Source organism: Budorcas taxicolor, chromosome 5 (assembly GCF_023091745.1).
Source record: "Budorcas taxicolor isolate Tak-1 chromosome 5, Takin1.1, whole genome shotgun sequence".
NCBI lineage: Eukaryota > Metazoa > Chordata > Mammalia > Artiodactyla > Bovidae > Budorcas > Budorcas taxicolor.
Genome location: NC_068914.1, coordinates 93,997,069 through 94,024,285, shown reverse-complemented (window position 1 = coordinate 94,024,285; position 27,217 = coordinate 93,997,069). Strand labels below are relative to the sequence as shown.

At 41.7% G+C, this 27,217-nt stretch overlaps 1 protein-coding gene across 1 annotated transcript; it reads right to left on the bottom strand.

Moving 5' to 3' along the window:
- Positions 1–1,908: 1,908 nt before the first annotated feature.
- Positions 1,909–26,053, bottom strand: KICS2 (KICSTOR subunit 2). The gene is made up of 3 exons (XM_052639938.1): positions 25,819–26,053; positions 16,762–17,047; positions 1,909–5,552 (listed from the first exon to the last, which is right to left on the bottom strand). Exons 1-3 carry the CDS (start codon positions 26,051–26,053, stop codon positions 4,736–4,738), a joined length of 1,338 nt encoding a protein of 445 aa, XP_052495898.1. The 3' UTR covers positions 1,909–4,735.
- Positions 26,054–27,217: the final 1,164 nt, after the last annotated feature.

Sequence of the window (27,217 nt, the reverse complement as noted above, 5' to 3'; positions counted from 1 at the left end):
AGTCAGCAAAGTAATGTCTCTGCTTTTGAATATACTATCTAGGTTGGTCATAACTTTTCTTCCAAGGAGTAAGCGTCTTTTAATTTCATGGCTGCAATCACCATCTGCAGTGATTTTGGAGCCCAGAAAAATAAAGTCTGACACTGTTTCCACTGTTTCCCCATGAAATTAAAGTGACATATTTAGAATCCAACAGTTTTGTAACCTCTACTAATACAACCAATTTAGGCAATGCCAGGTATTAGCTGTCTAATAAAACACACAACGTGTGTGTGTGTGTGTGTGTGTGTGTGTGTGTGTGTGTGCACGTGCTAAGTCACTTCAGTCATGTCCGACTCTTGGCGACCCTTTGAACCATAGCCTGGCAGGCTCCTCTGTCCATAAGATTCTCTGGGCAAGAATACCGGAGTGGGTTGCCATGCCCTCCTCTAGAGGATCTTCCCCAACCAGAGATGGAAACCCTGTCTCTCATATCTCCTACATCTCCTGCATTGGTTCTTTACCACTAGTGCCACGTGGGAAGCCCAAAATGCACAACACTTGCTACCAAAAAAAAAAAAAGCAATTACTGAATGTGATCAAACATCTTGATCTAACTCCCAACATGAAAAGAAAAGAGAACAGAAAGCTTGTTAAATAATGGTTTGAGGATACCATCAGCAAAACCCTGACTGTGAAAACCTCATGGAAGAAATAAACTAAACATTTCAATTAAAAGGCAGAGACTGTCAGATACTGCTCTTTTTAATTAGTATTCTCTAGTTCTCATTACACACACTTTAAAAACAATGATACAAATAAATGACAAGTAAGAGGATTGAAAAAGACACACCATGCAAACAGGAAACACAAGCAAGCTGGAATGGTCATAAAAATGAGGCAAAGGCTTTCCTGATGGCTCAGAGGTACAGAACTTGCCTGCCAACGCAGGAGATGTGTTTGATCCCTGATCTGGGAATATCCCACAGGCTGTAGAGCAACTAAGCCTGTATGCCACAACTACTAAGCCCACGCTCTAGAGCCTGGGAGCCCTAGAACCTGTGTTCCACAACAAGAAAAGCCAACGCAATGAGAAGCCCTCGCACTGAAACTAGAGAGTAGGTGCTGCTCGTCACAGCTAGAGAAAGCTCATGCAACAACAAAGATCTAGCACAGCCAAAGGAATTATTCCTAATTTTTCTTAAAAAAAAAAAAAAAGCAAAATGGACTTCAAAGCAAGGAGTACTAATGGAAATAAAGTGGGAAGCTAAATAATGATAAAATGGTTAATACATGAGAAAGAAAAACTATAAATGTGTATGTGACTAATAAAAGGAATTCAAAATGCAGAAAACTGACAGAAATAAAGAAATCCATAGTCACAACTGGAGATTTTAATTCACCCTTCTCAATAACTGATAGAGCAACCAGACTAAGAAATATCAGTAAGAAACAGAAATGAAATGATGCTTCCACCAATGATAAAAATTTGGGAAGAACCACAAAGATTCTAAGGGCTTCCCTGGTGGCTCAATTGGTAAAGAATCCACTTGCAACGTGGGAGACCTGGGTTCGATCCCTGGGTTGGGACGATCCCCTGGAGAAGGGAAAGGCTACCCACTCCAGTATTCTGGCCTGGAGAATTCCATGGACTATATGGTTCATGGGGTCGCAAAGAGTCAGACACGACTGACTTTCATTTCACAAAGATTCTAAAATAAGTAAAGCAGGTGGGTTGATTAGACATTTATCTGTCTCCTCTTCTAAACTAGTTCTTTAAGTACCATTCAAACTTAATGTCAAAGTACAGGTTTGTCACCAATCTGGAGAGAAAGATGAGAACAGAAAAGTTTAAAGAAACAGTGGTTCATCTTTTATTTTGACAGAATTCAAATGCAAGTAAGTTTGCAAAGCATTTTTTACATGCATGATCTCAGTTCATTCTTAACACATCCTTTGGAAAAAGCAGACCATATTTCCTTATTCCCATTTTACAGATAAGGAAGTCAAACTCAGAGGCCAACTTGCCAAAGAAAATTGCAAGTTGGCTGTTAGATCAAAGGGTGAACTTATTTTGACAATCACCTGAGTGACTCTACTGGGAGTGAGGTTGAAATAACTATTTTCTCTCTTCAAAGTAAATTTTCTCTAGCATCTTCAAATGTACAGAGCAATTATAAACAGGATATTGGCTCCTGGGTTAAGAATTTAGCTTCACTGTCACACTCCCTAAGATGACACAGTGAGACACCAGGCTGGACCCAAAGAACAAAGTCATAAATGTTCACCCTCTGTCCAAACAGCATTCTGAAATGAACACTCCTTGATGGGCTTGTTGGCAAGCTTGGTAATTGTTCACTACACTTCTGGTTACCCATAAACATTGATCAAGTTGTGCTTTAGAAACATATTTCAAAGCAAATGGTCTACAGAAAATATAAGCATTTGTTCTTCCCATTAGCAAAGCATGGGGCTTCCCTGATAGCTCAGTTTGGTAAAGAATCTGCCTGCAATGCAGGAGACAGTTCGATTCCTAGGTCAGGAAGATCCCCTGGAGAAGGGATAGGTTACCATCTCCAGTATTTTGGGGCTTTCCTTGTGGTTCAGCTGGTAAAGAGTCCGCCTGCAATGCGGGAGACCTGGGTTCGATCCCTGTATTGGGAAGATCCCCTGGAGAAGAGAAAGGCTACCCACTCCAGTATTCTGGCCTGGAGAATGGGGTCACAAAGAGTCAGACACGACTAAGCAACTTTCACTTCACTTCACATTAGCAAAGAATAGACTTTATAGATCATTTCATTACTGATTTCAAAGGACAAATCTCAGAGAGTAAAATGACTTTGTTTCCTGGCTTGAACCAAAATAGGTTTAAAAATAAATATACAATTCAAATATTTTCTAGGCAAGGACTCAGTATTTAAATATTGTATATATGTTTTACTTACACTCTCTGCCATGCTCCACTGAGGCCTATTTCTTTTAGATAAAAGGGACACCATATCATTAAGGCTAATGGTGGTTTCATCTAGGGGGGAAAAAAAATTCATGAACACCAAGGAATATTTTTCAGCTTCTTGGAAAAACACAAAAAGGAAGAAAAATGATTTGACTAATTAGTTCCAATTGTTTTCAATTTTTTATGTAAGTTAAATGTTGTGAAATCGGCCCAGATTTTTATTGAACCTTAGTGAATAAAATGCAGAAGTAAATCTCTACTTCCTATGTAAAGCAAACTGGCTTTTCACAAATCATATTTTTTTAAAAAAAAATAAAAACAAAAGAAAAACACACGTTCTCCACAGAAAATAGGCCAGTGGGCTCTTCCACCAGGGAGTCTGGTCTGAGATAGGCAGCCTCCTACATGGACTCAAGAGACTCTCTGGTCTCGGCCAATGCTGCCAGCTTGCCTGCTGTGGCCACCCCGTAAAAAACCATGACTCCATGCAATCATAAGAAAGGGGACTGCTCTGATCATTATGCTGCACACAAGCTTTGAAGGAACTATCAAATAGTAACTACTCAATTACTCTTTGTGGCTTATTTTTATTCTCAATCAATAACCTAGAAGGGAAGGTCTCCACGGCCCATTATGGCTTCACTGATCTGTCTCCTTCCCCATGAACACCTACTGAAGGAAAGCGTTAAGGAAGCATGTGTTAAGATGTATCACTGCTTCTAAAAATAACATGGAGGAGACAGGAATGAAACCCAGGTTGAGATGCGCTTAACTGTAGGTGGATTACTCAACTATGAAGAGGCCTTTTGAATGCGCAATAGATTTTTTAGCAAGTATCAAGACCTCCATTTTGATTTTATAGAAGTAGGTTAAGTTGCCTAAAAGAGGCTGAAAAATCAAGACTGCCTACTTTTTCAGACTAAAGATAACCAGGGAGGAGTCAAACATGAGCATGCATTTCAACAGAAAGGTGATAAACAGAGAGCCAAATCGCTCCTTTCCTGAAGGAAGAAACGACCACTTAATGGCTTACACTAACCTTAAAACAGTGAAAAATTCAAACTTTATAAGGGTAAAAACAAATGCAGCTAGATGTGCAGGTCATCCCAAAAGCAACCTTGGCTATTAAAGTTGCCCTGAGAATCTTTGGAACTGTTAAAAAAAAAAGCAGATGCTATTGCTACCATTCTGATTCACTGTCAATTTCAAAAATTGATAGAACTTTCTCATCAAGACCCTAATTGTGGCATCAAAAATATTAATTTGCTGATCACAAAACTTAAAGTTTCATGTTAATTTGCTAATTCATGAGCTGGAAAATATTCCTTGATTTTAAAAAAGCTGTTTTACATAGTATCTCAGTTACTCATCCAGGAAGGGGGGGGAGGGAAAGACAGGGCGTTTGAAACTACATTGGAATACAATGTTTGGAACAATATAAAACATCTGGAAATAAGAATCAAAGGCCAATAAATATTAGTCTACATGAAATACAGGAAAATAGAAGAAAACGCCAAAAAAAATACCTTGCTGTACTGCAGAGACCAGCATCCATGACCACCTCCTAGACTACTCTTTGGATATGTAATTCAGTTGGCCATAATTGCTTATAAAGGGTGCAATGCAATCAGGCAGGGTTTGTCCTGAATTTAGAAATGCAAGAAGCATGGGGTGGGGGAGGGGTGGGGAGGGGTGCCAGGTGGGGGTGGGGTGGAACCTCTAATCATAGACCACTGTAGATCGTTAGAGCAATTAAGAACATAATACCCAGTCTTGAATACCTTTCACACAAACCACCTGCTAACCTTTGGATCCAGGTTTTAGACTTGCAAAAACCTTGGGGTTCTTAAGGGCAAGTGAGATCTCACTAAGGAAAGAAATAAAGTGGGAGTCTCTCTCCGATTTCTTTGACTCAAAAATGACAACAATGGTAAAGTGAGGTTCTGGGCGGGTGAGGAAGTAGGTGCTCTGAACTTTGTCATCATAGAAGTGGACCACTTTCTCCAAGCTGTTCAGGTCGGACGTGCGGTCCGTCATGATCATGATGACATTGGGCCAGTGCAAGACAGGCCGGTCGCTGGGCAAAGACACCACAGCCGGATATTGATCCACTCCTTTGGGAGCCTCTCTGTAGGAATGGGGGTGGTGATAGCCGTGACCCTGAAAGCTCTCAGAACCTCGGTTGTCGAAGATTAAGGACACGTTGGCAGCGTCGTATTTCCTGATGAAGCTGGAAATTTTTCCAAAGAGGTCGGGGCTGGCTTTTGCAGTCAGCGCTTTCATTTCTGAAGCAGTCGTTTGTCGGCTCAGCGCCTCATGAAAGTAGAAGCTAAATTTGGCAAGAAGCATGTTTTTGAGTTTCATCAGCCAAAGGAAAAGGTGTGGGGGCTGAACGGCCTTCTGAGACTGCCCTCCAAACAGATGTTTCTTGGTCTCCCGTTGCTTTTCAAAGATCTGGCCCCAAGTCTGCAGCTTGGTGTGAGCGCTGTGCAAGTTCACCAGGGACGGGAGAAACTTCCACTCGGAGACCTGAGCCTGGGCCTTCAGGAGGTGACTCAGGACGTCGACCTCCAGCTGGAAACTGCTTTCCAGAGGACTGAGGATGGGGTGGTGAAATCTAAAGTGAGAAGGGAAATGAACACGTTAAGTGGAAATGTGACCACACGGTGACACTTTCTATCCTCAAAAAAAAAAAAAAACAATGTGGTCAGACAAACAATATTATGTTTGGGGGCAGGGAAGGGAAAGACTGAAAGATTCCATGTTGATTTATTTAAACAATCGTTCTGACAACTTCACCATCTCACGATTATATCAGTGTTATAGTCTCCCATGGGAAGAGCCTGATGTTACAAAAAGAAATTGAGAATAGTCGCTACTTTCTTTTCAAATAAAGAGAAACTGAATTAGCTATAAGTCTTTCGCAGCTTTTGTTTGTTTCATTTTGTTTGTTTGTTTTGGGCCATGCCACACGGATTGTGGGATTTTAATTCCCTGATCAGGGTTGAACTCGGGCAGTGAAAGCACCGAGTCTTAAACACTGGACTGCCAGGTAATTTCTGTTATAAGTCTCTCTGAAGTTTATTTATTCCAGGAATTGTATGATGAAACAAGACATTTTATTTCAGGCTTAGAGCCTAAAAAGGCAAAGAAAAGGTCACTGAAATATCTCTTAAATGTGCACATAACACATATCACCTTATTTAATGTTCACAGTAACTCCAAAAGGATTATAAAACCTATTTTTCAGATGGGAGTAGAGATGATAAACCAATATCTGAAACATAGTATGCAATCAATCAATGTTTATTAAAGGAATAGAACACTTACCAGAAAGCCCTTATTCAATCCTAGTTCCCAAATTCCCTTCATAATTTAATCACAGTTACAAACAAAATGGTGGCTAAATTTTTAAAATTTTATACTTCAATCACTCTCCATTTATCTCAGGATAAAATCTAAAATCCTTAACAAAGGCTTACAAGGCCTTGTAATAACCTGTGCAAGTTCACCTTCCTTGAACTTAGACCCTCCTCAGTTTGATCCACATTCCCATGGTCCTCAGTTTCCCCAGAAATTACATAACTAGAAATGAGATGATATCACAAAGAAAGTTAAGGTACTACTGCGATTTCATTCCTATTTGTCCTAGACAAAATGCTTTTTAAAAATTTTAGCCATGATCTACAGTAAGAATTACAGTTTATACTGTGACTTAGTACTGTGACTATACCATACTTTATACATATACCTATAGATAAATTTCATATTTACACTTACTATGGGGATTCCCTAGTAGCTCAGATGGTAAAGCATCTGCCTACAATGCAGGAGATCCGGGTTCAATCCCTGGGTCAGTAAGATACCCTGGAGAAGAAAATGGCAACCCACTCCAGTACTCTTGCCTGGAGAATCCCATGGATGGAGGAGCCTGGTGGGCTAAAGTCCATGGGGTCGCAAAGAGTCGGACACAACTGAGCGACTTCACTTTCAATTTTCCAGTAGTCAAGTACAGATGTGAGAGTTGGATCATAAAGAAGGCTGAGTGCCAAAGAATTGCAGCGCTGGAGAAGACGCTTGAGAGTCCCATGGACTGCAAGATCAAACCAGTCAATCCTAAAGGAAATCACCCTTTAGTATTCATTGGAAGGACTGATGATGAAGCTGAAGCTTGAATACTTTGCCACCTGATGTGAAGAGCCAACTCACTGGAAAAGATCCTGATGCTGGGAAAGATTGAGGGCAGGAGGAAAAGGGGACGACAGAGGATGAGATGGTTGGATGGCATCACTGACTCAATGGACATGAATTTGAGCAAACTCAAATAGTGGAAGACAGAGGAGCCTGGCGTGCTGCAGTCCATGGGGTTGCAAAGAGTCGGACGTGACTTAGTGACTGAATGACAGTAAAAACATACTGTCAAAGAGACAGAAGATTCACACACATCTGTTTTGGCCCTGGTTGAAGAGGAAAATTTTGGTTATCAATTAAACAATTAGGAAAAAAATCATCAAAAGTATATCTAGAGTTTTTAAAATCCTAAAAATATGAGATTATGATTACGAGATCCCAAACTAGGTTGACTATTATAAGGTAGAAACTGATTATCATGTGATAAATAGGATGCAGTTATTCACATAACAATAATACATTAGTTTTTGTATTACTGGCATTTTATAGTCAACATCCTCTAGGAAAAGGAAGCTAAAACATGGATGGAGGGTGTAGTCTAATAAGGCACTGAAAGAATCAGAAGGATAAATTCCGTTCAGTCGCTCAGTCGTGTCCGACTCTTTGAGACCCCATAGACTGCAGCATGCCAGGCCTCCCTGTCCATCACCAACTCCCAGAGTTTACTCAAGCTTGTGCCCATTGAGTCAGTGATGCCATCCAACCATCTTATCCTCTGTTGTCCCCTTCTCCTCCCACCTTCAGTCTTTCCCAGCATCAGGGTCTTTTCCAATGAGTCAGTTCTTTGCGTCAGGTAGCCAGAGTATTGGAGTTTCAGCTTCAGCATCAGTCTTTCCAATGAATATTCAGGACTGATTTCCTCTAGGATGGACTGGTTGGATCTCCTCGCAGTCCAAGGGACTCTCAAGAGTCTTCTCTAACACCACAGTTCAAAAGCATCACTTCTTCGGCACTCAGCTTTCTTTATAGTCCAACTCTCACATCCATACATGACTACTGGAAAATAAATCGGATCTCAAATCTCTAGCAAAGGGACTTCCCTGGGGGCCAGTGGCTATGACTCCGTGCTCCCAGTGCAGAAGGGGTCCAATCCCTGGTCAGGAAACTAGACCCCACACACGGCAACTAAGAGTTCACATGCCGCAATGAAAGACCTGGTGCAGAAAAATAAATAAAAGTGTCTTTTAAAAATCCTCTGGCTCAAGTACTCAATTAACTAATTTGGACTCTTCAAACATTACAGGCTTCGAAATAAACATTAGGAAAGTCTAACACACACACACACACACACACACACACACACACTTACATACACTATAGCATGTCTCAAAATCTTTGCATTCTAAGAAATGCTCCTACCACCTTAGCCTTTAGGCAACTTGACATTTAATAAGCCTTAAGCATCACAATATTCTGTAATCATGGGTATCAAGAAAAATCCGCCAAGGAACTATGAACACAGTAAGACTGTTAATGGGAAAATGGTATCATCCTATCACAAGTAACAGTACTCAAAGTGATTTTTCTCCTTCCAATTGGAAATCATTTATATCCAATATTCTCCTTGAAAGAAAATGAATTCTCTGTACCAACTTTTAGAAAGAATTCCATATAAGCTCTTCGATAAACATACTAAACGTGTTTAAATGTTCAATGTTTATTAGGATGAATGTGAATGGCGAAGCTACTTTTCATTTTTTCAAGAAGAGCTAAAATTTCATGTTGATGTTATTCTGCCAAGACTTTGAGATTAGCTTTACGTTGTATCATCTTCCCATTCCAGCTCTGTGCCTTATACCTATTCACATCTCAGACCATGGGGTGGGTGGTGGTGGTGGTCTGTTAAATCATAATTTCAAAAACACACACCTCAGCTATGGCAGCAAGCTTGAAAGAGTCTGAGTACAGAATACACTGACAACTATTTGCAGAGAACACCTGCTCCAAAAAAAAGCCAAAAGAGAAGACAGAAAGCGAGAGAACTCAAGCATGCACTGCTTCCTTCACAGCTCCCCATCAAGCAGCTCCTTCCAAAAGAAGTATGGAGGCCCACGCATGTGAGAAGGCAGAGGTCTGATGAAAAATAAAGCTGGAGCACAATGTGAATATAGGGTATGTCACAGAACTGTGCACCTACAAATGATTAAAACAGTAAATGTTATGTTATGTAAATTTCACCACATTCAAAAAAATCTATAATCCCACTTAAAACAACTATTTTACTAGATTTAGATACAAACACATTGACGAAATGAAGATGAATTAGCCAAAGGTTTGCCCTACAGGACTTAACCTGGTGGAAGGAGGCGTTTATAATGGGTACAGGTAGGAAGCAACATCTCTCTCAGGATGGGTACAGATCAAGTAACAGTTTAGAAAAAGGAACAATTCCTTTTGGTTGAAAGGTTGTGTAGGCCATGGAGGAGACAGGTTTAAATTGACCCACAAAGCTTAAATTTCAAGCCCCAAATTCCTAACCACCCCAATTCCACCCCCTCTGCTGTGTGATTTTGCAGCCCTCCCACCAGAGGTGGCGTACTTTCCCACCCTGGACCATGGATTGGTTATGTGATTTGCTTTAGCCAAAGGGATGTTAACAGATCTGATGCAGGCAAAAGCTTAACGTGACCTTGACTGGGCTTGTTCTTTTGCACTTGGGTCCTCACCACTAGGTAGCTGCTTCCGCTCTAACCTTGGGCTCAGAATGAACACACGTGTAGCTGACTAAACCCACAGCTCACAACAAAAAGCCAAGCCCCCTCAGAGCAATGTGTTCAGCACAGCTATCCAGCTGAGCCCAGCCTACATCAGACAACTCCCAGTTGACCTGTCTGCCTGAAAGTGTGACTTTGGGGATGGTCTGTTATACAGAATGATTGTGGCAACAACTGATACAAGATAGAACTCTATGGCATCCTGGTATATTGACTATTTTAAGCTGAATGAATTTGAGAAATGACATGTGCAGGAAGGAGTTTCTGGCCCTCTCCTGAAGCAGGTAATAAAACCCTCAAGTAAGAGGGCCCCTCCTTGTACCCTGAAGAAAGGAACATTGTTATCTCCAAAGACAAAAGGTCACGGAGAGAAATCTGAACTAACAGGCCTTGCTGTTTCTCCCAGTTCAGGAAACTTGGCTCATACCACTTTTCCCCACAACTCTCACTCATCATCAAATCTAGCATAAAAACACGGGTTTAACAACTTATTTGGATCTTCATTTCCTTAAGAAGACTCCAGGCCACATTGTTGTTTGGTTGCTAAGTCGTGTCTGACTCTTTGCGACCCCATGGACTGTAGCCCACCACGCTCCTCTGTCCATTTCCCCGGCAAGAATACTGGAATGGGTTGCCATTTCCTTCTCCAGGGGATTTTCCTGACCCAGGGATTGAACCAGTGTCTCCTGCATTGGCAGGTGGATTCTTTACCTCTGAGCCATGAGGGAAGCCCCCAGGCCACATTAAAACTATATTAAATACATTTGTATGCTTCTCTTGTGTTAATCTGTCTTTTGCTAAAGGGTCCCCAGCTAGAAAAAAGGGTAAAGGGAAGAGGTAGTATTTCCTCCAATACAAATTCAAGCATATTCTAAGCGAACTAAGTAACAGGAACTAAGGTAGCAAATAGCAAATACTTATGAGGAATGCATTAGATTGTGGACCGTTTTTGGTTTTTTTAGGGGGGGGGGGCTTCTGGAAGTCAGACAGTAAAGCATCTGTCTACAATGCAGGAGGCCCAGGTTCGATCCCTGGGTTGGGAAGATACCCTGGAGAAGGAAATGGCAATCCACTCCAGTACTATTGCCTGGAAAATCCCATGGACAGAGAAGCCTGGTAGGCTACAGTCCATAGGGTCGCAAAGAGTCGGACATGACTGAGCGACTTCACTTTCACTTTCTGCTTAAAATCCTGTTTTCTCTTTGAAGCTGCTTTCTTTTCACTCAGAGTTTGGATGCAATTTAAAGCATTTGATGGGTCTTAGATAATTTGAGAAGTTGGGTTGGGGCAAGATCATAGGAAAGCCTCGAGTCTTCACTGTTAAGATCTAGGCATGTCAATTAACAAGAGTAGAATGTGTCCCACAGAAACCGCACTGTTGTTGGTTTTGCTTATGAAATTTTCAGTGGGCAATAGTTAAACTTACTGAACTACACACATGCAACCAACTGTTTCAGTAACAGTGTTATCATTACAAATCTTTTTTGAAGGAAAAAGGACATCAGTTCAGTTCAGTTCAGTCGCTCAGTCGTGTCTGACTCTTTGTGACCCCATGAATTGCAGCATGCCAGGCCTCCCTGTCCGTCACCAACCCCCAGAGTTCACTCAAACTCATGTCCATCGAGTCAGTGATGCCATCCAGCCATCTCATCCTCTGTCATCCCCTTCTCCTCCTGCCCCCAATTCCTCCCAGCATCAGAATCTTTTCCAATGAGTCAACTCTTCACATGAAATGGCCAAAGTATTGGAGTTTCAGCTTTAGCATCAGTCCTTCCAATGAACACCCAGGACTGATCTCCTTTAGAATGGACTGGTTGGATCTCCTTGCAGTCCAAGGGACTCTCAAGAGTCTTCTCCAACACCACAATTCAAAAGCATCAAATCTTTGATGCTCAGCTTTCTTCACATAAAGCCTAATAAACCAAATCACAGTTCTGCCTATGGTGAGAATTCTGTCATTTGAAGCATTCAGATTAAAAAACAAAATGTGCTTCCTAAAATGCAAAGAGGAAACACATAGTTTTTCAAGGCAGAAGCCTGGTGTGTCTATCTTTGCCTGGCAAAGGTTTAAAGCTATCCTTTTCTACTTCAACCCTCCCCACCAAAGGCAAATAAACTTATATAACTCAATTTTTAAAAATGTCCTTTAAATACTAGCTATAAAATTATGATTAAAGAATAAAAACCATTTAATAGTATATTATTGCTATACCAGATGGACTTTTAAAAGCTGTCTAGAATGAATAATTGCAGATCCTTGGTTGGGGAACTAAGATCTTACATGCTGCATGGTGTGGCATAAAAAGGGTACATGGCACCACACAAGGAATACAGCCAATATTTTATAATAACTATAAAAGGGATAGATCATTTTAAAATTGTGAATCACTATATTGTATAATAACATAAAATATTGCACTTCAATTAAAAGCTCTTGTTTTAGGAGAGTACATATTAATTTGCATTTATAATCAATATTCTAGTTTTGCTTTAACCATGAAACAGAAAGATTAGCCAGAATTTTCTCTTATGCCCATTGTACATAACAGGTAAATAAATTCAAAACAAATCTACAGAATCAAAAAATATTCCACTGATGCTTCCTTGGGGGAAAAAACCCAAGTTCTACTTCCCTTTAAAAGTATTGAAGGAATAGTAGACACCCTGACCCTAAACTCAACATTCAAAAAAACAAAAATCATGGCATCCGGTCCCATCACTTCACCACAAATAGATGGGAAAACAATGGAATGGTGACAGACTTTATTTTCTTGGGCTCCAAAATCACTGCAGATAGTGACTGCAGCCATGAAATTAAAAGACGCTTACTCCTTGGAAGAAAAGCTATGACCAATTTAGATAGCCAACAAAGGTCCGTCTAGTCAAAGCTATGGTTTTTCCAGTAGTCATGCATGGATGTGAGAGTTGGACCATAAAGAAAGCTGAGCGCCAAAGAATTGGAAGGACTGATGCTGAAGCTGAAACTCCAGTATCTGATGCAAAGAACTGACTCACTGGAAAAGACCATGATGCTGGGAAAGACTGAAGGCAGGAGGAGAAGGGAAAGACAAGATAAGATGATTAGATGGCATCACCAACTTGATGGACATGAGTTTGAGTAAGCTCCAGGAGTTGGTGATGGACAGGGAAGCCTGGTATGTTGCAGTCCATGGGGTGCCAAAGAGTCAGATACGACTGAGAGACTGAACTGAACTGACCCTGAAAGAATTAAATCTGTATTATTCTTTCTATAAGGCACACAGAATGATTAATGTTAATGATTAATCAAATGATTGTTAATTGTTTAACTTAAAATGCAGCATCACAAATGACTATGATTCTTAAATAAGAATTTTTATTTGCTTAACAATGTAGTAAGTTTGCCAAAAGAGGAAACCCTTAACACCATTCTACTCTGAGCACAACTGGCTTCCAGGGGAAAAAAACAAAACATGCTTCCTCTTCAACTCTGAAAGCAAAGGGTAAACCATGTTACTTTGTATCAAAAATAATTCTACTTTCTCCCCCAAAATCAATATATTATACAAAATTTCAACTTTTCAATAATTCTAAAGAATTTATATTGCTCAAATTAACCCAAAGCATCTAAATGTAGATCATTTTTGGACTAGGATGTGTCTGTGATCAGTAATTCCCTATTAAGCAGACAAAGGTAGCATTGGTGGAGAATGTCTATAGCTGAAAATACTTATTGATCATGTGTTATCTTACAGCCCAACTCCATCAGTATCCACTCAGCAGGATGAGGGGTACAGACAAGTGCCCTAAGATCTGCAAGAATGAAATCTGGGCTTTTGCTACTGCAGTGGAAGGAATTCCCAGGGCTTTGAGAAGTTGGGGTGTTTCAAAGAAGATTCAAAGTTGATATATCACAAATCTAACAAAATAAAAACAGTTAAATAGTAATAACCTTTCATTATTATGGGGAATTTCTGGAGCTCAGTGGTAAAGAATCCACCTGCAATGTAGGAGATGTGGGTTCTATCCCTGGATTGGGAAGACCCCATGGGGAAACAAAGGGCAACCCACTCCAGTATTCTTGCCTGGGAGATCCCAGGGACAGAGGAGCCTGGCAGGCTACAGTCCATAAGGTCTCAAAAGTTGGATACAACTGAAGCAACTAAACCACTGCTGCTGCTGCTGCTAAGTCTCTTCAGTCGTGTCCAACTCTGTGCGACCCCATAGACAGCAGCCCACTAGGCTCTCCCATCCCTGGGATTCTCCAGGCAAGAACACTGGAGCGGGTTGCCATTTCCTTCTCCAATGCATGAAAGTGAAAAGTGAACGTGAAGTTGCTCATTCGTGCCTGACTCTTCGCAACCCCATGGACTGTAGCCTACCAGGCTCCTCCGTCCATGGGATTTCCCAGGCAGGAGTACTGGAGTGGGGCCATCGCCTTCTCCACTACTACCTTCATTACTATGATACAACAGATGCACTGGCACTTGCACACACACTGATAAGGCTCCATACCCCATATATCCAGTATTGGCATCATTCTCTTATTTATTCAATTTTTCTTGCAGACTTATGTGTCAGTGTCACAGGAAACTTTTAAAACAGACAGGTGTCTGGATACCCCATCCAGAATTGCTAGATCTTACTCTCTTGGGAAAGAAGGGCCCCGATATAAGTATTTTTCTTAAGCTCCTGAAATGGTTCAACAAAAACACTTTCACATTAGCATTTGGGAATGACCACATAAGATCCTTCATCCTAAGAATCATATCTCCAGTTATACTATAGTTTTTGGTTTAAGAAAATTATTAAGAGACAACATATACTAATCAGATTTGAGGGAGAAATAAAACAATACTTCCAAACATGAAAAATTTGAAAACATGTAAAATTTGTTTGAAAAAAGAAAATGTGTGTATTGATATGCATAGACTATCTCTTGAGAACGACAGAAAAATGTTGTTAACATTCAGTGACTCTCAGGAAGGGAATTTAGCTGAAGAACAAGGGCAGAAGGTAAATTTTCACTACTGTATTCTTTTGCACTTTTATAAATTTTGAGCCATGTTAATATATTGGAAAAGACCCTGATGCTGGGAAAAATTGAGGGCAAGAGGAGAAGCGGGCAACAGAGAATGAGATGGCTGGATGGTATCACTGACTTAATTGACATGAGTCTGAGCAAACTCAGGGAGACTGTGATGGACAGAGAAGTCTGGTGTGCTGCAGTTCATGGGGCTGCAAAGAGTCGGACACAACTTAGCGACTGAACAGCAACAATATATTACCTATTAAAAGTAAATAAAAAGATAATTTAGAATACAGTTTACCCTTGAATGACGTGAGTTTGAACTTCACAGGTCCATTTACATGCAGATTTTTTTCAACAGTAAATACTTTGCATCCTTGGATGTGGAGTCACAAAAAGGGAGAAACCACAGATATGAAGAAACCGTTCTTTCTACCAACCTTTGCTTTCAAAATCCTACCTGCCCTTAAAAATCTTCTCAAAGAGGAATAGATTGGGAGTTTGGGATTGACATCTATATATCTATTTTAAATATAGCAGTGTGTATCAGAGAAAACCATAATCCAAAAGGATACATGCATCCCAATGTTCATTACAGCAATATTTACAATAGCCAAGACATGGAAGGAACCTAAATGTCCATCAACAAAGGAATAAAGAAGATGTGGTACACATATACAATGGAACATCACTCAGCTGTAAAAAAGAATAAAACAATGCCATTTGCAGCAACATGGATAGACCTAGAGGCTATCACGTTAAGTGAAGTAAGTCAGAGAAGGACAAGTATCATGTGATATCACTCATATGTGGAATCTAATTTAAAAAAGATACAAATGAACTTATTTACAAAATAAAAGCAGACTTAGAGATATCAAAAACAAACTTATGGTTACCAAAGGGGAAAGATGGGGAGGAGGGATAAATAATCAACAAGGACCTAGTATTAGCACAAGGAACTCTACCCAATATTCTGTGATAACCTATAAGAAAAAAGAACCTAAAAAAGAATAAATATATGTACGTGTATAACTGAATCACTTTGCTGTACACCTGAAACTAATTCAACACTGTAAATAACTATACACCAATAAAATGAAATATTAAAAAAATAAAAAATAAAAAAAATAAAATAGATAACCAACAAAGGCCTACTGTACAACACAGGGAATGGTGCTCAATATTCTGTAATAATCTAAATGAGAAAAGAATTTGAAAAAGCATAGATACATATATGTGTGTAACTGAAGCACTTTGCTATACACCTGAGACTAACACAACATTGTTCATCAACTATGCACCAATATAAAATTTAAGAAAAATTTTAAGTCTCCTCAGATTCTACCTCCTCCATATAGTCTCTTTTAATCTCTGTACTTTGCCCACTACTCATCTATTAATCAGATGAGCATTAATTAGCCTTCATTTGGGAATATAAATTAAGATATCTGCCTCTCTTTTTTAAGCAAACATATCTGAACTCATTAAGTCCAAAGGAGTGGTATCCTTCAAAGTCATCACTTTCCATTTAGCTCATCATAAAATTACTGAGCACCTACTATGTGCAAGGCTCTATGCCAGGTTCCAAGGACCCCAAAATAAAACTGAGTCATTCACAGTCAATGATGTCCACAGCACCATTCAAATTCTTTTGGAATTGCTCTTTGGATCTGACAGTAAGTAATACATTACAACCAATCTCACTTCTCTATAGGTAGCTTGTCTCTCCTGCACTGGCAGGCAGATTCTTTAGCACTGAGCCACCAGGGAAACCCTGCTCAATGTATGCCTGTTGATTAATTAACATATATAAAATGCAATACTGCCATTTCTCCTTCACAATTATTCTATGAGACTCTGCGTGGAATTGCAAGGTTGCCCCATCCCATCCCTCCCTCCTCACCTACACTGACCTGGAGCTGTATTTCTTGAGGATGGTGTCCAAAAGGCCAACAAGCTCTTCAGCATTGATGAACTTCTGTGTGCTAAGAGTGTACATCTTCTCATAGAAGTCTGCGATCTCCGTGCGAGCCTGAACAAAGAAGCAGAGCTGCTCTGACAGGTGGGAAAGGAGCTCTTCCACGTGTGGAGCGGTCCCCCCGAAGGCACCACGGCCAGTCACTACCTTCTTCAGCTCGTTGTGCAGGGAAGTATAGATGGTGCGAATGGAATCCTTCCTGCTGAAGAAAGACTGGCCCCCTGGAAGGCAAATGACAGAAGCAGGTAAGGAAGAGAAACCAGACCCACAGAATGCTTGCCAGCATCCAGAAGGAAACAATCCAAACCACTGAGCTCGATGATTTTTCATCTACCGTATTCTCTGACTTCTACATATTTTGTGATTCGTAATTTCACTGGAGAGTAAGTTAAGTGGATGCCTGGTATCACTCATTTCTGTAGCAATGGACCTGTGTATGATTTTCCTGTTGCCTTGTTGTTTAGCCGCTAAGTCATGTTTGACTCTTGCAACCCCAAGGACTGTAGCCCATCAGACTCCTCTGTCTACGGGATTCTCCAGGCAGGAATGGGCTTCCCTGGTGGTATTCCAGGCAAGAATACTGGTGTGAGTTGCCATTTTCTTCTCCAGGAGATCTTCCCGACCCAGGGATCAAACCGACGTCTCCTGCATTGGCAGGCAGATTACCACTGAGTTTTCCTTACCCACGTGCCAACCCCACTTCAATGAAGGATTCAGATCTAATTCAGAGGATAGTTAACTTAGCAAGTGACGTGAACCTGGTTCTAAAAAGCCCTCCTTCCACATTTAGGAATTTAAAACAAAAGAGAATACCCAATTATGAGACACTGTTGTTATTCCTGGTATATCAGAAAACTTCATCTTGGCTTTGGAGTTTTATTTTTCTTTTAAGCTATACTAGAAAATGGAAAACACAGCCTACTGGGATCCCAGGAGAAAAAAAAAGGAAATGTTAGTGTTCTTAGCAAGGTTGACACTATAGGTTATATCACAATAAGTACCACATTGTGAATTATTAACAGTAAGAAGCAATGATAAATAACTGCTGCTATTAACTCTGGGGTTCCAAAGGAAATCAGCAAGAAGTAAGGCCAAATACATTCTTTACAACAGTTGAAAAAGTTCAGATGGCATATACATCATTTCTTTACTTCTGTATGAATACATGAAAAACTATATTTCTGGGGCCAGTTTCATAGATGTTGTCTTAAGCAATTCTGTACCCCAACAAAGGCTCAGAGGCAAGACATTAGGAGAACAAAAAGAAATAGGACAGGTTTAAAAGAGGGAATCTTAGGAATATTAAAAATCTCAGAGACAAAGGACAGTTTAAATTCTCTGCTGATAATTCACAGAAAGCTTTAATGAATGAGTTAGTATTCTAAACATACCAGTTAGGAGGGAAAGTTACATATCAAGGCCTTTGTAAAATTTTCTCTTAATGAATGAAACATTTCACAATTCATTGCCCAGTTTGTATTTCAAGAAAGGATTCTTATATCCCTTACTACTATGGCAACCACCTTGCCCCAGTCTATCTGTGACTGTCCAGGTTTTAGTACTAAAAATCTAGCTTCTCAGGAAACCCTTAGTGCCATGTCCTGAAAACCCCCTCAACTTTGAACAAACCTATGCTGATGGTCAGGCTTCCCTGATAGCTCAGTTGGTAAAGAATCTGTCTGCAATGCAAGAAACCCTGGTTCGATTCCTGGGTCGGGAAGATCCACTGGAGAAGGTACAGGCCACACACCCCAGTATTCTTGGGTGTCCCTTGTGGCTCAGCTGGTAAAGAATCCCTCCGCAATGTGGGTGACCTGCATTCGACCCCTGGGTTGGGAAGATCCCCTGGAGAAGGGAAAGGTTACCCACTCCGGTATTCTGGCCTGGAGGATTCCATGAACTGTATAGTCCATGGGGTTGCAAAGACTCGGACACCACTGAGCGACTTTCAGTTTCATGAGGATGGTCATCTTACTTAACTTCTGATTCCATAGGCAAACTACTGATACTTAAAAAGTGTTTTCTCCAATATACTGCCCAATCACACTGGCTAGCAGTCACATCATTTCTCTTACTAATAGAAGCAAACACCATATGGTACAGGTGGATCCCCAGGTGGCACCAATGGTAAAGAGCCCATCTGCCCATGCAGGAGACCTAAGAGATGTGGGTTTGATTCCTGGGTCAGGAAGATCCCCTGGAAGAGAGCAGGGCAACCCACTCCAGTATCCTTGCCTAGAGAATCCCATGGACAGAGAAGCCTGGAGGGCTACAGTCCGCAGGGTCTCAAAGAGTCGGACACGACTGAGGTGACTTAGTACACACAGGTGGATCCAACATGCTATACAGGACTGTATCCTGGAAGGTTTGCCTTCCTTCTCCATCTGTATTCAGTCTAGCTTTGCAGATTTTGTAAAGTGATGGTATGAAATAAATGGACATTTGTGCTGAGGTCTAGAACAAAATCTGTTAGGTTAGGAAGGTAACGAGAGTACTGAGTAAAAGCTGAAAGCTCTGGAAGGCTGAAAGACTTGGTGTCAAATCCCAGCTTCCAAATTTACAAGCTGTGTGACGTGCACTCACTTAGCCACTTTGAGCCTTAGTTGTTGCTTGAACATGAAACTAAAAAGACACAATGAAATAACGCTTGGTTTGCAACAAGCCTGGAGCGAAGCACATAATCAATAAAGCTAAACCCTTTCCCTTTCATTTGGGCTTCCCTTGTGGCTCAGCTGGTAAAAAATCCGCCTGCAATGTGGGAGACCTGGGTTCGATCCCTGGGTTGGGAAGATCCCCTGGAGAAGGGAAAAGCTACCCACTCCAGTATTGTGGCCTGGAGAATTCCATGGACTATATAGTCCATGGGGTCACAGAGAGTCGGACACGACTGAGCGACTGAGCGACTTTCACTTTCCTCCCATTTCTAACTGATATGAGAAGCTCTACCAATAAACACATGAAAGATGCTCAACATCGCTCATTATCAGAGAAATGCAAATCAAAATCTCAGTGAGGTATCACCTCACACCATTCTGAACAGCCATTATTAAGAAATCTATAAACAACAAATGCTGGAGAGTATGTGGAGAAAAGGGAACCCTCTTGCACAGTTGGTGAGAATGTAAATTGATACAGCCGCTATGGAGAACCATAGGGAGACTTCTTAAAACACTAGGAATAAAACTACCATACAACCCAGCAATCCCACTACTGGGCATAGACCCTTAGAAAACCATAATTCAAAAACACACACGTACCCCAGCATTCACTGCAGCACTATTTACAATAGTTATGACATGGAAGCAACCCTAGATATCCATCAACAGATGAATGGATAAAGAAGTTGTGGTACATATATACAATGAAATGCTGTGTGTGTGTGTGTGTGTGTGTGTGTGTGTGTGTATTGTGTTAAGTTGCTCCAGTCATGGCTGACTCTTTGTGACCCTATGGACTAAAACCTGCCAGGCTCCCCTGTCATCGGGATTTTCCAGGCAAGAATACTGGAGTGGGTTGCCATTTCCTTCTCTAGGGGATCTTCCCCACCCAGGGATCAAACCCACGTTTCTTACATTCTTTATCACTAGCACTACCTGGGAAGCCCATAAAAAGGAATGAATTTGAGTCAGGTGAACTAAGATGGATGAATCTATAGTCTGTAATACAGACTGAAGTAAGTTTGAAAGAGAAAACCAAATATTGTGTGGGTGCTAAGTCATTTCAGTCATGTCTGACTCTGTGACTAAATGGACCATAGCCTGCCAGACTCCTCTGTCTATTTGATGCTCCACGCAAAAATACTGGAGTGGGTTGCCATGCTCTCCTCCAGGGGATCTTCCCAACCCAGGGATCAAACTCGCATCTCTTGTTTCCTACATTGGTAGGTGTGTTCTATACCACTAGTGCTGCCTAGGAAGCCCCAAATATCATATATTAACACATAAGTATGGAATCTAGAAAAACAGTACTGATGAACCTACTTGCAGGGCAGGAATTGAGACAAAGACATAGAGAACAAACCTGTGGACACAGCAAGGGAAGGAGAAGGTGGGACGAATTGAGAAAGTAGCATAGTAAAATAGAAAGCTAGTGGGAAGCTGCTGTATCACACAGGGAGCTCAGCCTGGTGCTCCAAGACAATCTTGAGGGGTGGGATGGGGGCTGTGGCGGGAGGGAGGTTCAAGAGGGAGAGGACATACGTTTACATATGACTGATTCATGTTGTTGTGTGGCAGAAACAAACACAACATTGTAGAGCAATTATCCTCCAATTAAAAACAAAAGAAGCTCTTAATACTAGAGTCAGGCTTCTGCAACTCTGTGGTCAATTGGGAGCTTCAAGTACTGGAAAAAGAACAGCTAGCTACTTGATAGATAACTGGGTTATCTAGGGGGTGTGGAAGGGCTTCCCTGGTGGCTCAGATGGTAAAGAATCCACCTGCAATGCAGGAGGCCTGGATTCGATCCTTCGGACAGGAAGATCCCCTGAAGAAGGGAACAACACCCACTCCTTCTTGCCTGGAGAATTCCATGGACAGAGGAGCCTGGCGGGCTACAGTCCATGGGGTCGCAAAGAGTTGGACACGACTGAGCAACTAAACATGCACACACGCATTTGATGTGGAAACACCACATAAAGAATACCTTTTAAAGCTTATCAATTAACATACACTACTAGTATGTGAAATCAAGCTAACTGACACTTTAAGGAAGGGAAAGACCAACAATTCATTTCTTTTAAATGGGTCTTTTTTCTCAAAGCTCTCAGGAGCACAAGCCTATCTGGTGACTGTCCTGCTAAGGAATGGGAAGCCCAGGTGGCTCAGTGGTAAAGAATCCACCTGCCAATGCAGGAGACTCTCGGGTTCAATCCCTGGGTGGGGAAGATCCCTTAGAGAAAGAAACCCGCTCCAGTATTCTTACCTGGAACATTCCATGGACAGGGGACCCTGGCAGGCTACAGTTTAGGGGGTTGCAAAGAGTCAGACATGACGAGCACATACACACACACACACACAGACTGGAATATCCAATGGGGAGTGGCCTTTCTTCATGCTGGGAAACAAGGAACCAGAGACACCAAACTTCTTTCTTGTCTCAGTTTTTTGAATTTACAAAATACAGTTATTTTGAATTATTTCTAGAAGTCTATTTTCATGAAAGCTCATTATTTTTCAAGATTTCAACAGTCTATCTCATGTCATGAAATTTCAAGTGGCAAGTATATTAAAGGAGCATGCAAAATTTCTAAGCATATTTTAATCCACAACTTCTTGCTAATGATAATCTTTAAACATCAGTTCTCAAGGTAAGTCATTTTCTACCATGGTAACTTCCAGCAACCATGTCGAGGAAACTCTCCAACAGCAAAACAAAGGGGAGAAAAGTATGACCTTCTAAGTCCTCCACAAGTGATAGCAACAGAGTGAAAGGGGCAAAGAAGGGAATTAAAAAGTTAAAACCACTAGGCGATTATAAGCGGAAAAATATGGGAGACCCTTGTAAGTTACTGATTATTCAAAAAAGCAGGTTTGCTTAAACACAAAACCAAGCAGGCTTGCTTAGTAACAAAACCATGCTGCAGAAGCATGAGACAAGCCCCCAAACAATAAAACAATGGAGGTGTGAGCCTCACAGATTGCCCAGTGAGCTCAGTAAGTTAATGATCACCACTTTGACACACTCTCTGACACATAAAAAACAATGATTTGTGGACCTAGCTTGACCATGTTTGGACAAGAAAACTCCCCTGCCCAACCTGGAGGAGGAGCCGATGATGGAAGCATGACGTCTACTCAAGGAAGACTAGGGAGTTCTTCTCCTTGCTACTTTTCCTTTGATTATAAAACTATAGCTCAGTTAAGCCCACAAGGGGCAGCTTTTCTCACCCACCCGCTTGTAAGCCTCACAACAGTCCTATTCTTATAAATCACTTCTCATCTCTCACTTTGATCTCATTGAGTTCTCCGTGCTGAGACATAAAGCACTGTGGTACGAGAACTCTTTGGAGACCCTGTAAATGACACCAGTTGGTTTCGTTTTCACAGGTATTGAGTCACCATACTTTCTTTTCCCAAATAAGTATATTCTCCCCTCAGAGTATGGAGAAGGCTATAAGATAAGCACTTGCCCCAGAGTTCTCCAACTGACCAAAACAGGAACAGAAGGCTCCCTGTCAGTTCTGTCCTTTGTCTAAAGTCCCATCCTTTCATTCATAATCAGGATTCACGGCTAAGGCCTCCAATAAACAGTCACAAAAGTAGGGTCAAAAAGACTCACTTTTTAAAACCATGCTTTCTATATGCTCAAAAGGTACAGATAAACTTTTTGTTTTGCTTTTTAAAGAAACCCAGATAAGTATTCTAAACAGCAAAGTAGTTGAAGAACATGGGACTGTGTTAAGTGACAACACAAAAATTTTCCCAAGTTTTTAAGAAAATGGGAGCATCAACTCAATAATCAAGAAGTCATATTGTAAGCACGTTGATACCACAAACATTCCCATACCGAAAAACCATAAGGTATTTGCAGAGTTAAAATTTTACATCTGGAACCTACATTTACTGTATATGGGAATAAGTTATGGGGCATTAAACATGCCATTTTCAGAACATTTATTCTGAAATGACAGATCAGCTGGGAGCCTCAATAGCCCTGAGGATGTTTCATAGTGTAAATTGCTCTGTGGATCAATTTCAAAGCACAGCCCTCAGGCTCAGCCATGCAAGCTGGGGTCCTTGTAGAACTACTCACTTTACATTATAAGAGCCACTTCACAGAATCCAAGTCAGAGACAGTGATGGCCTTGTGCATGTTCTTATGCACATCAGGCACATAAAGCCAGGCACATACAATGTAAACTAGAGTAGATTTCTTTCCTTTTTTTTTTTTTAGAAATCTACTTTAGACTGGATTTCTTAACTGAGGTCTATACACAGGACATGACTGCAGCGACTTAGCAGCAGCAGCAGCAGCATACATAGGCTATGGGTTTCCCAGGTAGTTCAGCGGGTAAAGAATCTGCTTGAAGATGTGGTTTCAGTCCCTGGGTCAGAGTGGCAACCCACTCCAGTATTCTTGCCTGGGAAATCTCATGGACAGAGGAGCCTAGCAAGCTAGGGTCCATGAGATAGAAAGAGCTGGACGTGATTCAGCAACTAACGGAGAAGGCAATGGCACCCCACTCCAGTACTCTTGCCTGGAAAATCCCACGGATGGAGGAGCCTGGTGGGCTACAGTCCATGGGGCCACTAAGAGTCAGACATGACTGAGCAACTTCACTTTCATTTTTCACTTTCATGCACTGGAGAAGGAAATGGCAACCCACTTCAGTGTTCTTGCCTGGAGAATACCAGGGACAGGAGAGCCTGGTGGGCTGCCGTCTACGGGGTCGCACAGAGTCGGACACGACTGAAGCGACTTAGCAGCAGCAGCAACTAAACAATAACAACAACATACATAGGCTTTAGGAACTCCGACTGAATATTTTCAGGTTATAAGCAAAATTGTATTACACATATATTTTTCTGGGGAGTGAGGGCACAGGTTACCAAATTCTCATAGGTGAGCTAAAAGAAAAAAACCTAAGAATCGTGACCCTGGGATCAGTTACCAATCTTCAAGAGGCAGGGGAATCTACAAACACCAAAACTGCCAGAAAATTACCCACCATCAATTTTATAGCCAGGATCGTCTCCATTTTCATATATACATAATAATATGTAAATTACATAATACATAGTATGTAAATTACAATACATCTACAATTTTGTATAAGTCATATGGTTACAAACACAATCTGACAGTTCAAAGGTAGGTATTCTGGTACAGGCTCTGTCACCTACTCACATAACTTCACACACACACACAATTTGCCAGTCCGTAGAAAGGGAATTACAATAATGCAACAGCAATTGTAAATTTATGAAAAGTGCCATTGTAGGAAAGGAGGAAAAAATACAGGTGAAACTACCTGACTAATTCTTGCCAACAAGTCCGCACACTAAATAACAAGATCCTGTTTGAAAAGCTAAAGCAAAGATCTCAGAAAGTCCTGCCCCTTGGGTGTTTACAGAAAGCAAGATATACAGGGTCACCTTCTGGCAATATAAGGAAAGTGGGGGAAAAAACTCAAACTGGAATCTGCACACAGTTGTAGTCTTCTATTTTATATTGTACATATGTCCTTCATTCATACCAGACCCTGTGCCTCTGATATTAAAGAGTCTAAAACAGGCCAAAGCACTAAAAACTCTTAAAAACTCTGGAATTCATAATATCGGTAATTATTAGTAGTAATACTTTATATGTATAGCCTTTGGCTTTCACATATATTATTTCTTTCTGATCTACTCATATTGTTTGTTTCTACTAGTGAAAATCAGCTGAATCAGCTTCTGCATTTGATTTTCAGGGGCAAGATTTATCGTGGAATGATAAGCGTGTTTACCATTTTCTCTGTAAGACCCCTCTTGTTAGAGTTAGGCATATTTCTTGCCTGTCCAGTATTTTTTTTTTTCTTCATTCATTAAATGTTTATTGAGGGTCTACGAAGACGGGGTAGGACTCCATCTGTAATTCTCTCGGGCCTTAGCCTTAAGAGGCCAGACAATAGTGTTTATTAATTCTAACTAGGTTGTACTGCCAAGTTTTGCTCCTCTCGCCGCAGTGTCACTGGTTAGAGAGCGAGTTTGCGTAACTTCTCACTTATGGCACCAATCCATGCATGAGAAAAATGGATACAGCCATCCTTTCGGAGCACAGCCCTGCAAAGAACATACACCCAGTTGGCCAATCTAACTGCCGCGCAGGCCCGTGGGCGGGGTTTGTGGAAGCCGAGGGAAGGAAGGGATCGGTGGGAGGAGACCTGGGAGTGCAGAGTTGAGCCAGCGGCTACGAGTGACAGAGACTGGGAACCCAAGCCACTGCCGATCGGGGAATATACTCCCTTTCCTTCCTCCTCCAGGGGCACCGGGGGGCGGGGCGGAGGTACCTAGTTTCTGCCCCAAGTAGGTGAGGCTGTGATAGACCTTCTCGGCCGCAGCCAGGTGGGCCAATGCCGCCAGCAGCGACAGCCAGCTGCCCCCCGCGCTCTTGTTGGCCTCTCGTTCCTTCTCCACATTGTCCTTGGCCTTGTCGTAAGAGAAGATACCCAGATGAGAGAAGAACGTCTCCAGCACCGCCTGTTCCACCGGGACCGGGGCGGCCAGCGGGATAGACTCCCCCATGCGAGCTGCGCTCCAGCTCCACCCACGTGGCTCGCCTCTCCTTCGCACTTCCGGGTTCTCAGGGAACGTGCGCACGAGCGTACGTGCGCGTAACCGCCACAAGCGGCGGGCTCGTGAGCGCGCTGCTGCCTGGACCGAGCCTGAGCCTCAGAGAGGACGAGGATAAGAGTTTAGGCCAGAGACGGGTGACCGCCCATCAGCTCCTGAGCCGCTTCGGCGCTTCCGTTCCCGCAGCTCTGACTATTCGGACCCTCAGGGCAGAGCGCTAGGCGGCCAACTCGCTGCTCCGTGGAGCTGACGTTCAGAGGTGAGCTGAGAGGCCCCTCCCTGTGAGACTGCGTCTGTGCTGATGACGTCACGTTTACTTGACGTCAGTAGTTCTTGTGCTAACATCTGGCCTGGGCTCCACCGAGCCTGAGGCGCAGGGCTAGGAATTGAGACTGCGGCCTGAAGTGTGCTGGCTGTCACAACAAGGACTCTGTAGTCATTGCTTTCAAACCAACCCCAGTAAGTGGTTTATAGAAGCCTCACGTGGGTAAAAGTTTACTTATTTTCCTCATGTCTGATTTTCACACAATCACACGAGTTAATTCTCGCCTCTGTGGGGTTCTAGTCATCTCATGTTCGTGCTAACGAAAGGGCTTCCGAGCAGAGCTGCTCCTGGGCTTGGCCATACTTCATTAGGCTTCCGTAAAAAGTTCTCAGAATGAAGTCTACCTTAATGTAACTTCTGTTAAAGAATCTGGATTGATCCACTTTGCCATTCAGGTTAACTGCAAATTTTTCTGACATTTAAGAAACTCCATAACCCAGCTCATGTGTATGTCCCCTGCTTGAGACACTACCCACGGCTCACTTAGCTTTTACTTTTCTCTTTCCTTGTACGTACTTATTTTTTTATTTTATACTATTTAGTTATATTGTGTTTAGTCACATAAATTTACATGTCTTTTCCCTCTACGAAATGGTGATTTCCCTAAAGCAGAATCTCGGGTTCACTAACTTTTATAATCTTTTCATCATGGACGGCACAATGATGTTCCTTAGTCAAATGAGGGACTGTTTTCATTTTGTTGGCCAAATGTTCCGCCATTGTTACCTTTTAATATAACAAATCCCATAATTTGGTTTTAATGAATATATAGTGTATCTGTTGCTTGCTCT